General features: G+C 37.9%; 1 protein-coding gene across 3 annotated transcripts in view; it reads right to left on the reverse strand.

Moving 5' to 3' along the window:
• Positions 1–14,410, reverse strand: part of LOC114658160 (dixin-like) — a 171,142-nt gene that overhangs the window by 24,940 nt on the left and 131,792 nt on the right. For 2 of the 3 annotated variants that reach the window (XM_051931805.1, XM_051931804.1), the window contains 5 exons: positions 10,890–11,059; positions 6,998–7,087; positions 6,833–6,886; positions 3,062–3,112; positions 2,528–2,632 (listed from right to left, as the gene is read on the reverse strand). In XM_051931805.1, coding sequence (XP_051787765.1) covers positions 2,528–2,632; positions 3,062–3,112; positions 6,833–6,886; positions 6,998–7,087; positions 10,890–11,059 — 470 coding nt within the window. The remainder of the gene's footprint in view (positions 1–2,527; positions 2,633–3,061; positions 3,113–6,832; positions 6,887–6,997; positions 7,088–10,889; positions 11,060–14,410) is intronic. The other variant, XM_028810240.2, reaches the window with a different exon arrangement.

Raw genomic sequence — 14,410 nt, forward strand, 5'->3', positions numbered from 1 at the left:
AACTGCTTACGGTTAACAAAAGCAGCTTCATTCTTGTTTGGTGCCCCTATTGCAGTATGAGTACATTAAAGTCCTCCGGTTATGCTAAGAAAATGGAAACTGGGGCAAATTGCTCCGCATTGCCGGCAGTAAGTCGAACCCGTTTCCAGTGAGAGTTGGACTCCGCCAGGGCTGCCCTTTGTCACCGATTTTGTTCATAACCGTTATGGACAGAATTTCTAGACACAGCCAGGGCGTTGAGGGGGTCCGGTTTGGTGGACTCAGGATTGGGTCACTGGTTTTTGCAGATGATGTTGTCCTGTTTGCTTCATCAGGCCGTGATCTTCAGCTCTCTCTGGATCGGTTCGCAGCCGAGTGTGAAGCAGCTGGGATGGGAATCAGCACCTCCAAATCCGAGACCATGGTCCTCAGCTGGAAAAGGGTGGAGTGCCCTCTCAGGGTTGGTAGCGAGATCCTGCCCCAAGTGGAAGAGTTCAAGTATCTCGGGGTCTTGTTCATGAGTGAGGGAAGAATGGAGCGTGAGATCGACAGGCGGATCGGTGCGGCATCCGCAGTAATGCGGGCACTGCATCGGTCTGTCGTGGTGAAAAAGGAGCTGAGCCGCAAGGCGAAGCTCTCAATTTACCGGTCGATCTATGTTCCTACCCTCACCTATGGTCATGAGCTATGGATAGTGACCGAAAGAACGAGATCGCGAATACAAGCGGCTGAAATGAGTTTCCTCCGCAGGGTGTCTGGGCTTTCCCTTAAAGATAGGGTGAGAAGCTCAGTCATCCGAGAGGGGCTCAGAGTAGAGCCGCTGCTCCTCCGCATCGAGAGGAGTCAGATGAGGTGGCTTGGGCATCTGATCAGGATGCCTCCTGGACGCCTCCCTGGTGAGGTGTTCCAGGCACGTCTAACCGGGAGGAGGCCCCAGGGAAGACCCAGGACACGCTGGAGGGACTATGTCTCTCGGCTGGCCTGGGAACGCCTTGGGATTCTCCCGGAAGAGCTAGAAGAAGTGGCCGGGGAGAGGGAAGTCTGGGCATCTCTGCTCAAGCTGCTGCCCCCGCGACCCGATCTCGGATAAGCGGAAGAGGATGGATGGATGGGGCAAATTGCCTTTTTATGTTGGTATTGACATGTTATGTCATGTGTATATGCACCCACTCCAGATGAAAACTGGATGTAGTGCTTTGGTTAGTTAAAGGCTTTTAGCACAGCGGGCAAAACGGGGTGAAGCTTGGCTGAGATATTCCTGACTTGTTGGCCAGTTCCTTAAGAAATTACAACAGGTAGTCTAAACCAGGGGTGAGCAACATTAGTCCTGCAGGGCCGCAGAAGCTGCAAGTTTTTTGTTCTAACTCAGTTTTTCAAGTCAATTATTACTGTTGAATACGGTGGAAATGACAAAGAAATCTGACTGTTCTCCATCTAACTCATTTACATTTACACTTGTGTGTATTCAATGTCATCTATCTGGTTCAGCCCTCCAGCACTGATGTTGTTCACCCCAAGTCTAAACTGATGAATGAAAACAAAAAAGTTTTTCAGTATAAATATGGAGCATTGGTCTACTTAAAAGGAAACTAAAATACAGTCTGTGCATCATTCATCACATTTGAACATTAATGTATTTGTCACATCAACACACGTTATAGTAACAGCTCAGGGATATGAAATTATGCATGCGAGTCATCATTTATCTGATTTGGCTGCATTTCCCTACTTGACCAAAGGTGTTATCATTTCCCAGTTTCTCCGAAATGTTGCATGGGTCAGAGATTACCGTAAATATACGCATGTTCCCCTGTTAAGGTTTCTTTTATAAATCCTGGGGTTTGTGTGGGAAGTAGCATATGCACATTTCGAGCCTCTGTTTGTGTGTATGCAAGCTTTATAAATGAGGCCCATGGGCATTATTAATCTTTTTGCTTTGCTCCCTCCCTGACTATAACCTATTGTCTATAGTAGAAGGGCGAAAGCCTAAAGTTTTGTCAAAAATTTCAATCTCGGGTTTTTGATAGATCTCAGCGTTTTAGAGTCCCCTGATACCATCTGATACTGACACTGTCTATGTGTGTATGTGTCTGTGTATCAGTTTCTTGAGGACAGTCTAGACCTAAAAACGGCTGGATGGAAAAATACCAAACTCGAAACTTAAGATTGTTATGACGATGTGCTGATTAATTTTATGCCAAATCGTGCAAGAGAAAGAGGCACTCTAGAGGAACCCTCAAATATTGTAATTCTGCAATTAATTTTGAATTCTTCTCATCAATTGCTATCATAATGATCTCTTTTATGATCAGAAAGGTCAGCATCAGAGCGGTAAATAACTACTATAAAGGTAACTTGGTTCCTAGGGCGCAAAGCCTACTGACGCTCACATTTGAATATTTTTATTAATAAATGTAATTATTATTTTCACTATAAAAAGAATTGAAATGTGTAATCCCTGAGATAAATACAGAATTAAAAAGAGTTTATCATAAACAAGTGAAAAAAACAGTCATGTCTTATAAAGAAATCTTCCACACAAACTCACATTCTGACTATGCAGTTCATCATGCGCCATGTTTGCTCTGAGCAATTCCTGTTTAAGCTGCAAAACAGCAGCCTCCTGAACAGCCAATCGCTGTTGAAGGGCATCCTGTAAAAGCAAAACAGAAGTTAACATCTTGGTAGTAAGGGAGAGGATGAAAAGCCTGAGCACAAATTGGATCAAATTACAACATGAGACTAGATTGATCTTTTTAATGCACATTTTGACATCTGCAAGTATGAGGCAGCAATATTATGTTTTACTTTAATTTGTAGAAAAAAAGGAAAACTTTTCAGAAACTATAATAGATAATAACCAAAACGTGACCAAGGAAAACACATAATGTGAACAGTGTATAATTACATAAAAATATCTTTATACATACTGTATATTAGCATTTACAGTTGCCTTTAAAAGCATAATTCTTAAATTAATAATAAGACTGATAAAATGTGTTTTTTCAACATAAATAGATGCACCACAACTAGCGTCAAATTTATAACTTAAAACAAAATAATATATTTGTGCTCTTCTCACCTTTACTCCCTGAAGATTTCTGGTCTCCTGTTTGTATTTTTGTAGTTCTTTCTGTGGGATAAACAATGCAAGTCATAAGTTAGTTAAACTACTAAAATCCAGAAGCTACAGCGTGTGCAGCTACAGCTGCGTGTTTGCAGCTGATTTGGCAGAAAGTTAAAAATAAATGAGAGTTCATTGCTTAATATATTTATATTGCCCACTGGAGCTTTAACATCTTTGTGCACTAATACATGACTAGTAATTCTTAGCAAACTCGTGTCAATTTAAATCTTACTTTTTTGCAAATAAAATTAAACAGGTAGAAAATCACTAATTCAATAAGCTTTTTACATTTGTTAGGGAACAAAGGGCTGACTAGAATAGCAAGATCAATACTTTATTCATCAGTAATGAATATATTCATTGAGTCATTTTTACACATGAAAAGGATGAATGTCATACACTTGAAAGAGAACTGTAGCACTAATCAGCTAGATGAATTCTACTGGCTTGTGTAAGGGTTTGACTGGCGCATACTGCCCTGTTTTAAATAACAAAATGAATGTATTTAAAGCCCCAGATTAACACCCACTTTAATGTTTGAGGCTTATGCATTGAGAGAAGAAGGGAACAATGCTTGGCACCATAGAGGTATCATCTGCTTATTGAGTGTAATTTGGAAGTAAAAGACAATTTGTTTTGAATTTTTTTATATAATGCATTTCAAAATCTGCATTAATTATTTTTCTGTTCAAACTGATCATACATTTAGAAGTGCTGAATGGTTAAATGATTAATGCAGAAAATTTTTTTTGAAAAATGGTCCCAAATCTTCAGTAGCTCTTTACAAATATTTCCTTACAAATATTTGCTATGGAAACTACCATAACTAGTAAATCTAGATTTTATGCAAACAAGTAGGTTTCGTAACACTTAATATCCCATTAGGTACCAAACAGCTGAGAATATAGTATTTTAAACATGTAAGTACTCAATTTTATACTTCAATATATCGTCTCACACTTCTTAGGATGGGTGCAGCAGTAGCAATGCTGCTCTGCAGTAAGGAGACCAGGGTTTGCAACCTGGGTCCTCCCTGCATGGAGTGAGCCTGTTCTCCCCATGTCCGTGTCGATTTCCACTGGGTGCTCCTCCCACAAGCCAGAGACAGCAGGATTGGTGGTGTGTGTGTCTGTGTTCACCCTGTGATGGACTGGCACCCAGTCCAGGGATTGTTCCTGCCTTGTGCTGTATGCTTGTTGGGACAGGATCCATCCTCCATGACCCTACTCAGTATTATGAGGGTTTAGGAAATGTTATGGTACTACCTAAGATGTTATCTTTCTCAAAGAACAGACTGCAGTAAGGGCAGCTATGAAAAATATTTAATCTTATGTCCACATGGAATGCCAATAACTTGTGTTGAAAGACAACATAATGCTGTTTTTCATTTTGACAGATTAATATTAAATCTAAGTATATTTGTGGATTTAACACTTTGGATTAATTAATAAGTAACTTTAAATATTATTTTATTTAAGGCAGCTGAGTCCTATTTGTTGTGTAGAGGTTACATGCAGATTTAATGTAATATAATATGAACACAACTGGCACATTTGTGAAATGTTAGTAAATGTCATTTTGGCAAGTTTCTCTATAGCACATATTGTATTATTATTTCAAGTTCCAAAAATGTTTCAAAGAGTATGTATGTATGGGGGTCAATTTAAAATCTTTGCCTTGGGCACTTAACACCTTATTCAAGGTTTTTGTGTTTTACTGCTTTTAGTACTTTGAAATAAAAGATAAAATGCAATGAACAAGCAGCCAATTATCTTCACATATAATTATTATTTTGCAAATTCATCACTCTGATACAAGGATATTAAGAGCTATACCCTCTGTAAAGTCTCCAAAATAATTACTCTCACCTGGAATTTAATGATGGAACGTGACATTAACAATGGCTTTTGTCTAAAATCTTAGTAGCATGAGTTAGTGGAATGGCTTTCAAGACTAATCGGATCAAGCTCAATAATGTTAAATCCACTGACTTAAGTCTCAATATAATAGGAGTTACGGCTCTTACTAATTAAATAAATGTTTTCCATTATTTCAGAAAAAGGAAACAAAACAGTGTTTTAAAAACAGCATATTATCTGAAAATGTCAAGTAGCATGAATACACTTTTTAAAAATAAATACACTGCACTTCATTATCTCTATATCTCTTAAAAGACTTGTGCAGATCAAATAACACAGGTTATTATATTCACAGGTGGCGCAGTGGTAGTGCTGCTGCTTTGCAGTAAGGAGACTGTGGAGGATTGTGGGTTCGCTTCCCGGTTCCTCCCTGTGTGGATAGCGCTTTGAGTACTGAGAAAAGTGCTATATAAATGTAATGAATTATTATTATTATAGAATTTTTAGTTGCAGGCAAAATAAAAAAATACTGCCACCTGGTTTTAGAAATATTTTAAAGTTTCAGTTTAAGAACCAACTTTTTTAAATTCTTCAGTTTAAAAACTAAGATTATCAATAACCAAATACTAGTAAAGCACCAATTGGGCACAGGCACTGGATGGGGGACAAAAGTAAGACCATAAATATATTGAGAGAAAAATCCACATTTGCAACAAAAGTGCTCCAAAATGCCACTATAGGTATGCAGGACCCACCAGCAATGGTATCTCCTATGACTGCAAGGGGCTCTCCAAAAGCAGATAATCCGAAGGAAACAGAATGATAGACACACCATAAGAAACTGGGAAACTTTCAGCCAAATTCATCCAAGCTGGCTGAGAAAGCAAAAAATGCACATTGCAGGTGAAACCTCTGCTGCTTATTACTGCTGTCAGGTAGCCCATTGAATGCTGTATATGTTTATGCCTTTATATAATTGTAATGCATCAGGGGGATCTGTGACTATAAGAGGACACTCTAAGAGAGCCCCAGGATTTATTAAGGACACCTAGTACCCCACGACTAGAAGCATACGAGCTGTCATGTGATGATTCTCCTGAGGTAGATAAATGGGAGAGACACCACATCCAACAAGAGGCCCATAATGCTGCCAGAGTTTTTTTCTTTGTCTTTGGCATTACACTATATTATACTTTGTGTTTGTTCCCTGAAATGATTACCTTGCTTTGTGCTTACTTAATAAAACCTAATTTTTGATATATTCTTCAGTTCTCATGGTTATGTTTAACTAATGAAAGTTGTATGAAGACATGCATGTCCACCATCACTGCTATTATATACCTATGCCTGAGATCCTGTATTGCTGGTTGTCTCACTATTTCACAGAGTCAGTATGCGTATTTGGTGTATATTTATTTAGCTTTGTGGCTGCTACTATCTGTATCTCAATTCCTTTTTCTGTCCACAAAAAATATTTGCATAAATAAAAAATAGGAATCTTTGCATTTACTTACCTGTAACACTTTCCCTTGTATATTTTTTGACACTTTAGCATTTGTTAAAGGTCCTTTCTTAAAATAGTGATAAATTGTCTGATATAACAACTATGGGAGCATTTCTCAAGGCTGTCTCCCATCACATAATCTTTCTTCACAAAGGGTACTTATATGCCTCAACACAGTTATATAACTTTTAAAGCATTTCATTAAAGCAATGAGAAACTGGTCACTCGGAAACTACTACATTTTTTCATGCATGGGTAATTAGTAATATATATGTATATTAAGATTACTGTATATAAAATATTGAAATCTTTCAAGTTATTTTCTTATTCTTTTTATGAATACAGAAACAAAATATTCTTTACCTTAAGTTCCTGAGACTCCTCCATGCTTTGATCCAACCGACTTCTGACAATAACCTAAAAAGACGACAAAACTTTTGCTATGACACAACTTCCACCTACAAGCTCTTCAGGAACAGGTGAGATGTCCGAGTTGATAACAAATGAGGCATCAGGACGAGAACTCACCAGCTGCTCATCCGGGCATGTTCCACTGTCACCAAGGGCAAATGACGCCTCTTGATCGTCCTCTGGCAGAGACCCATTAAGAAGCAAGGCCTAAGCACAATAGCAAAGAGAAATTAGATCCTCAGTCATGTGACCAAGCTCTGTGGGAAGTAAATCCTGCCAGGGGATCAGTTACAGAGTAACCAGTTTCTTAAAGTTACAAAGCCCTGCTTGGTTGATTCCTGCTTGACAATGTTGTAAACATACTTAATTTTGTATCCATTCATATGCTCCTAAATGTATTGCAAAATATACAATCAAAAATTGCTATTTGTTAATATTTAAATGCATTCCACCTAACTGTTTGTTAAGCTGGTATAAGTCATGACCATATGGCTGAATTGCTTGTTAATGCACTGCAAGACTAGACAAACTGCTTATAAAAAGCAGATATTCATGTTTATTTCAAGAAAGATTTGTACCAGCTATTGAGGATTCAACTAGATGTGCAATAAAGATTTATATCAATTGGTAACAATTCAACCAGAATGTCACTGTATCACTTTATGTCAAACTAAACAAAATCTAATTTTTACTTTATTTACCATTAACTCCTGTCCCCCACTCAGCCATGCTTGATTATTAGCTTGCTGACTCCAAATCCGAGACCATGGTCCTCAGCCGGAAAAGGGTGGAGTGCCCTCTCAGGGTTGGTAGCGAGATCCTGCCCCAAGTGGAGGAGTTCAAGTATCTCGGGGTCTTGTTCACGAGTGAGGGAAGAATGGAGCGTGAGATCGACAGGCGGATCGGTGCGGCATCCGCAGTAATGCGGGCATTGCATCGGTCTGTCGTGGTGAAAAAGGAGCTGAGCCGCAAGGCGAAGCTCTCAATTTACCAGTCGATCTATGTTCCTACCCTCACCTATGGTCATGAGCTATGGGTAGTGACCGAAAGAACGAGATCGCGAATACAAGCGGCTGAAATGAGTTTCCTCCGCAGGGTGTCTGGGCTTTCCCTTAAAGATAGGGTGAGAAGCTCAGTCATCCGGGAGGGGCTCAGAGTAGAGCCGCTGCTCCTCCGCATCGAGAGGAGTCAGATGAGGTGGCTCGGGCATCTGATCAGGATGCCTCCTGGACGCCTCCCTGGTGAGGTGTTCCGGGCACGTCCAACCGGGAGGAGGCCCCGGGGAAGACCCAGGACACGCTGGAGGGACTATGTCTCTCGACTGGCCTGGGAACGCCTTGGGATTCTCCCGGAAGAGCTAGAAGAAGTGGCCGGGGAGAGGGAAGTCTGGGCATCTCTGCTCAAGCTGCTGCCCCCGCGACCCGACCTTGGATAAGCGGGAGACAATGGATGGATGGATGGATGACTCCTTTCACACTCCACATCCAGTACTCTTCTTTATTTATTGCCTCTCTTGCATTATTGTCATTGCAGTCCTGATTCTTTCATTTTGCACAGATTTTTAATGTGTCCCTTCAGTCTGGTATTATTTCTCACTTTCAATAAAGTTGTGCAATTCCTAAAAAAGCCAATTTTCGGGTTGTATAGTGCCTACTTTCTTTCAGAAACTTCTAACAATACTGTTTTAATTCAGATAAACCAGTATGAAAGGTCCTTAAACTATTTCTGTCATTCAGGAATTTCAGTATAAACAATGATTTATTTTCTTCACAGGATTACATTGCAGTCTTTTGCTAGTCCGAAGAACGATTGTGATGTTTTTATTCCACATTACTGTTGATTTAGACATTATTGATCAAACCACTCGCCACATATAACTTAAAATTTATGATGTGCTATTAAGTTATTATTTATGCTGTTCCTGAATAAATTTGTACAAGTGCTGTATATTAACTATAGTTAACCTAGCATTTCCCTTTTTGAACGGATTCACTGATGAATCTAATCTATCATTCACATGCTTTCTAATGAGACCCAGCTTCTGGCAGGAACAGTAGTGAGACCACTTACCCCACTGTAAGAATTATTCATTCATTGGAACAATCTTATTTGACAAAATAAATTGCATATGTTAAAAAAATTGGGCCAAATGGTAATACAGTCGTTAACCCGCTGCAGGAGACCAGGTTTGAATCCTGTGTGAATTTTGCATTGTGACAGTCTGTGTGAAATTTTCTCAGCGTACTTTGGTTTTCTCTTCTAAATCCTATATGCATTGTAGCTTCGCAGGTGATTTTAAATTAGCTCTACATATATGAGTTTTCTCTCCAATGACCTTGACCCATTAGATTTTTTACTTTTAACATTACAACTAAATGAACAATTCTGGATATGTACTACAGAATTATTTTTATGTCATTGAAAGTGTTAAGATTTTCCTTGTCTGTGACAGAGGTAAGCAGCTTCTGTAACTACAAAAAATCTTTAAAACTTTTTATAGCAAAAAAGTAAAATAAATTTAAAAACATGTATAAACTTCACAGTGTAGCTCTTACAGTGTATCATATTATTTTAGCCTCAAGCCAATAGCAGAACAGAGCATGATGTCAAAGTCAGAGATCATTATGATTAATGCTGCAGTTTCTCCATGATGTGTTTTGCAAAATCATCTTTAGCAGCCATCTTATTCCCCATTGTATGCTAACAATGTGACGGTGACTCTTTTTTACTTAAAGCCACCAGATGATATAGGGCTCCCTCCCATCATGGTAATAACAGGCATATTTTCATAGGAACAGTACTTCTTAACGAACACTAACAATAAATGCACACTGGCTATATTGTATGTGTATTTGTGGGTTTGCGTTTATGTAATAGTTTGCATTGTGGTAATATTTTGCACCATGACTTTATGACTTATGTTACCACTGAAATGGTAAACCTCTTCTCGTGGATCAGTAAAGTGCTATCCATCTACTGTATTATTATTAAGAAAGTAAAGTGGAAAACAAAATGTGCAAGATCCTCCCACTCACTTTGCTGCTTAATTATACAAAACAATCTGAAAAGGTGTGACATAATGCAAAACATACTCAATCTGACATGCAATAAGCAATTGCCTACTTAATTTAAAAAAATTGTATACACTTTGCCATTTCTTTGTGACCTTTAATATGAATGTATTTCAAATGGAAAAGCTGCTTACAGGTTTGCTGAGACAAGGAACAATGGGCAATGTGGTCTTTTTTTATTCTCTAGTTTGTCACTTCTGTTAAAAATAGAATAATCTTCCGCATGGTGAACAGATGACAACCCAAGCAACGTTGGATGGGAGCTGACATGTATAGCTTCTTGGCTGAACCAAATAAATCAATTTCTATTAGTTTTCCTATCATCATCTTTAACATGCTGCTAGTCATATGCAAAGCTTTGAAACCATCTGGATACAATGTTTATACTGCTTATCCTGCATATACTATACTTGTGACAATGGATTATTAGAAAATGGACTACACTTTGAAACTTTCTGCTGATGCATGTTTGTGAAACTCATTTAAGTCATTCATTCACTCATTTATTCAGTCCTAGCATTCAGGTTCAGAATACAGCAGAGCCTCTTCTCCAATACATTCTAAAACTTTAATATTTAAGTCTTTAATAAGCAGCACTTACTTTGTGGGCTGTTTGATGCTCGCTTTATATTGTTTTATATTATATTATAGTATATTATTTATTCCCAATACTGCATTGATCTATTTTGATTACTAAATACATTCAACATACTGATTACAAAGACAGATGGTAATTGTATTTCTTTTGTAAAGCACTTTATGATAGAATTTACAATGAAAAAATCTTGATGGTGAGACAGCTTTAAACTGGATTTACACTATTGAAACTACATTGATAACTGAGAATACACTAAAGAAATTGTTATGATAATAAAAAGGTTAGCTAGAAAAATCTTTTACAATATTTCCTTCCTTACACAATCTCACACATACTGTACCTGCAAGCCAGAGATCATTTTTCTGGCTTCTTCCATTTCCTTCTCCAATTGGTCCTGCTGCTCTAAGAGCTGCTCTTCCCAGGAAGTGTCCAAAGATACACTATTAAGGCCTGTTTGCCATTCCACACATGCTAAATTTTTTGTAGACTCTTCTATAGGGAGAGGAAATACTGATTTATAGTGAAGCAGTCAAGAAGTTATGCTTTATAAAATATTAGTTGACTCATATGAAATATAATCATGTTAGCTTATTTTAAAGTATGTACCGGTACAACCTTGAGGAAATCAGAGAGTACAGGTAAGAAAGAACAGTCCATATGTGCTGAGGTTACCAGTGGAGTCTCTCAAATATCTATGCTGGGATGATTATACTGTATTTATTATTTATGATAATGACATACAGCAGTTTCAAATATACTAAGTAAGCCTGTGAAAGTTTTGACAGATTTCTTCAACGTATGAGAGATTACAAACACGTATTTCAAAATGACCAGAACAAATTTTTACCTGGACAAACACTTGCAAACATTAAGTTAATACAGGCAAGTTGCAAAGTACTACATAAAGATACAACAAACGTTAATATAAATTCAAGAGAGCCTAATGCAAACTGTGAAAATGATTTGGGATTTACATTGACTTGAAATAGTTGGGGTTTGCAATCTCTTAAATGACTCTAAATTGGATTACAAGGGTTTGAAAATGTTACAATATTCTTATCCTCCAGGCATACACAGAAGCAATTTAAACAAAAGCAGGATGGTGTGGTGGAGGCAATTAAGCCCATCATCACTATGACTACAAATATTTTTAGAATGCTTATCGTTTATGTAAGCCTTTACATAATCTGCATATGTTAATCTGTTTTAAAGAATCCACAATAATTCATGTGTTTAAGAAGCAAAATATTTCCCATCTAAATGATTACAGACCAGTGGTGTCAACCTGTGTAATAATGAACACATTTTAATGTCTGATTCTTCAGTATCTCAAATCTGTCACAAATTCTCTCCTTACCCCATTATAGTTTGCTGATCGTGCCAACTGGTCAGTTGTGGATGCGGTAAACAAGGCTCTCCACTACATCTTGCAGCACTTAGACATCTGATCTACTTATGGTAGAATCTTATTTGTGGATTTCAGTTCTAACACAATCATACCAGAGGCATCATTTTAAAGGGAGGTTGACTGGCTGGCCAGTTGGTGCACCCTTAATAATCTTAACTTGAATATCTTAGTGCTGGTACAGATTTATAGAGCGGTTATGGAAGGCATCCATACTTTCTCTATACCAGTCTGGTAGAGCAATATACCAGCTTATTCAAAACTGGATGGACTGCATGGTCTCCTCACACTAACTCTTAAAATAAAACTTCATGACTGTTCTAACAAGGATGACTTCCTGCATTTATAAATGTCTGTTTCTATCTTCAAAATAAATCATGTGCAGCATTAACTTATGGATTTATATTCTCAGAACTTGGTACCTGCTCAGACACTGATAGTAAAATAAACATTATTTATTATTTTATTTAGTAAAATAAACAGTATCAGAATCTCAAACCGCTAGACAAAGGGTGATCGTGTTGCATAGTCTCAGCAAGCTATCTCACAAAAATGAACAAGAAAAGAAAAATGCAGGAACTTTGAGAAACCCTCATATATAGGAGCAATGTGCTTTCTTATAAAGTAGAAGTAATTTAGAAAAATTTCAGAACTTACCAACTTATCATCTTATTATGACATTAGTTAGTGTACAGTATGTCCATCCAACATTTAACCTATTCAGTGATTAATATGATGATACTATTTTGAAATACTGTATAAAGATATCTTTGTGAGTACCAGAACATTTCTCAGCCTATTGGGGTCACGATGATTTACTTGTGAGAAAACAAGGATTTTAAGATTCATATACTGCTACTATATTTGTGAATTGTTTTAACAGCTTAATGAAGGAGAAGAAAGTTAGTGGCCTAACAGTTAAAAGCATCCTGTTATCTACGTACATCAGGTGTTAGTATTTTTTCATTCATCTTTTGCTTAATGTTAGACATTGAAGAAAATTAGTTTTCTCAAATTTAAAGTAAAACTTCATGTCTTTCTATAGCTGACATTGGTCATAAAAAGTTTTCTTAAACAAGCCATTCTGAGTCAATAAGTATGTTTATTTTACTAAAGTGTGTGTCCAAAGCTGTAATACACAGTTGAAACTGGCCCAAGTGATAACTGTAGCCCAATGGCTTGTAAAGATTCCCTTGCTACAGGATTTCAGCATGCTTTATATTTTGTTTACTGTGGAATATGTAATCATTCTTTTAAGCCAGTGGCACATTATGGGACTTCTAGGCAGAGGGGATGTCAAGCTTAACAACAGTAGGTGTTGATGTCACAGCCTGAGGATGTCAGATTCAATGACTAGAAATTGCAGGGGATGATAAATTAGATGGCTCAGTCAAGAGATTCCAGCACAGTTTCACATTTCCAAAATATCACAATTTTGCCACTTTTTGTGACAGCCAATAACATGCTGCCTGATAAAGCCAGTGCTGTATGAATGAATTCCAGATAAAAAAAGGTGAGATTGCTGCTGAAGTTTTCTTTTGTATTCTGTCATGGTACATAAAACACAAGACATCAGATCCATGAGCCTTTCTTCTGATTGTGAAGGCCAAAACATCTCCATTTCCAATTCCTAGCAGCTGCATTATATGTATGCCGACCAGATTTTCATGGTTCCCAAATTAATCAACAATCCCCCATGGAGTTTCATGTGACTTGCAAAAAATGTGCATGAAATCGAGGAGCGAAGATTTTGGAGTGGCAGGGTCCCACCATGGATCTTTCAGGTGCCTTGCAAAAAGGTGCCTTAAATCGAAGAGCAGAGAAATAAAAGAGCTCCCCTTAAACATTTCGGTCGGCTAAAATTCCAGGACGAATGCAACATTTTGTTACATTCTGAGACTCTAAGAATAAAATGGAAGATGATGCCGGAAAATGTGATTGTCCAAGGAAAAATGGGATGTCTGGTCAGCCTAATTATATGCATTGTACACTTGCATGCCCAAGAGTCTGTTCTTATGACTTAACATAAAAATCAAGAGTGTTTAATGTTTTTGGGGTGTGTCGCAGACTGGTTGGAAAGCGTTGCCTGGTATGTCAGACTACACAAAAAACTGCAACTCTCTAAGATTATGTAAATGAAGTTTGCAACTGAAAACCACTGGAAAAGTCAAGTGTTGTGACTTTGCCATGTGTTTCTGGTAAAACCATTTATCAAACATGTATCTTTGTGTATGGCAATCTATCTTACTAAACCACAGTTAATATATGCACGGCAGACGCACCAAGGCACATGCGCACTGTGGCCTTGGCGCCCGCCCCAGAGTCCAGAGTCACACGCAGCAGCTTCCCAGAGTCAGTAGGTGGCGCCCAAACAACACAACCTGTAAGTGCCCAAACAACACCACCTGTAAACTGGACTTGCTCTAATCCACTGTGCCAGTAATGTAGATCACATA

Source organism: Erpetoichthys calabaricus, chromosome 9 (assembly GCF_900747795.2).
Source record: "Erpetoichthys calabaricus chromosome 9, fErpCal1.3, whole genome shotgun sequence".
NCBI lineage: Eukaryota > Metazoa > Chordata > Cladistia > Polypteriformes > Polypteridae > Erpetoichthys > Erpetoichthys calabaricus.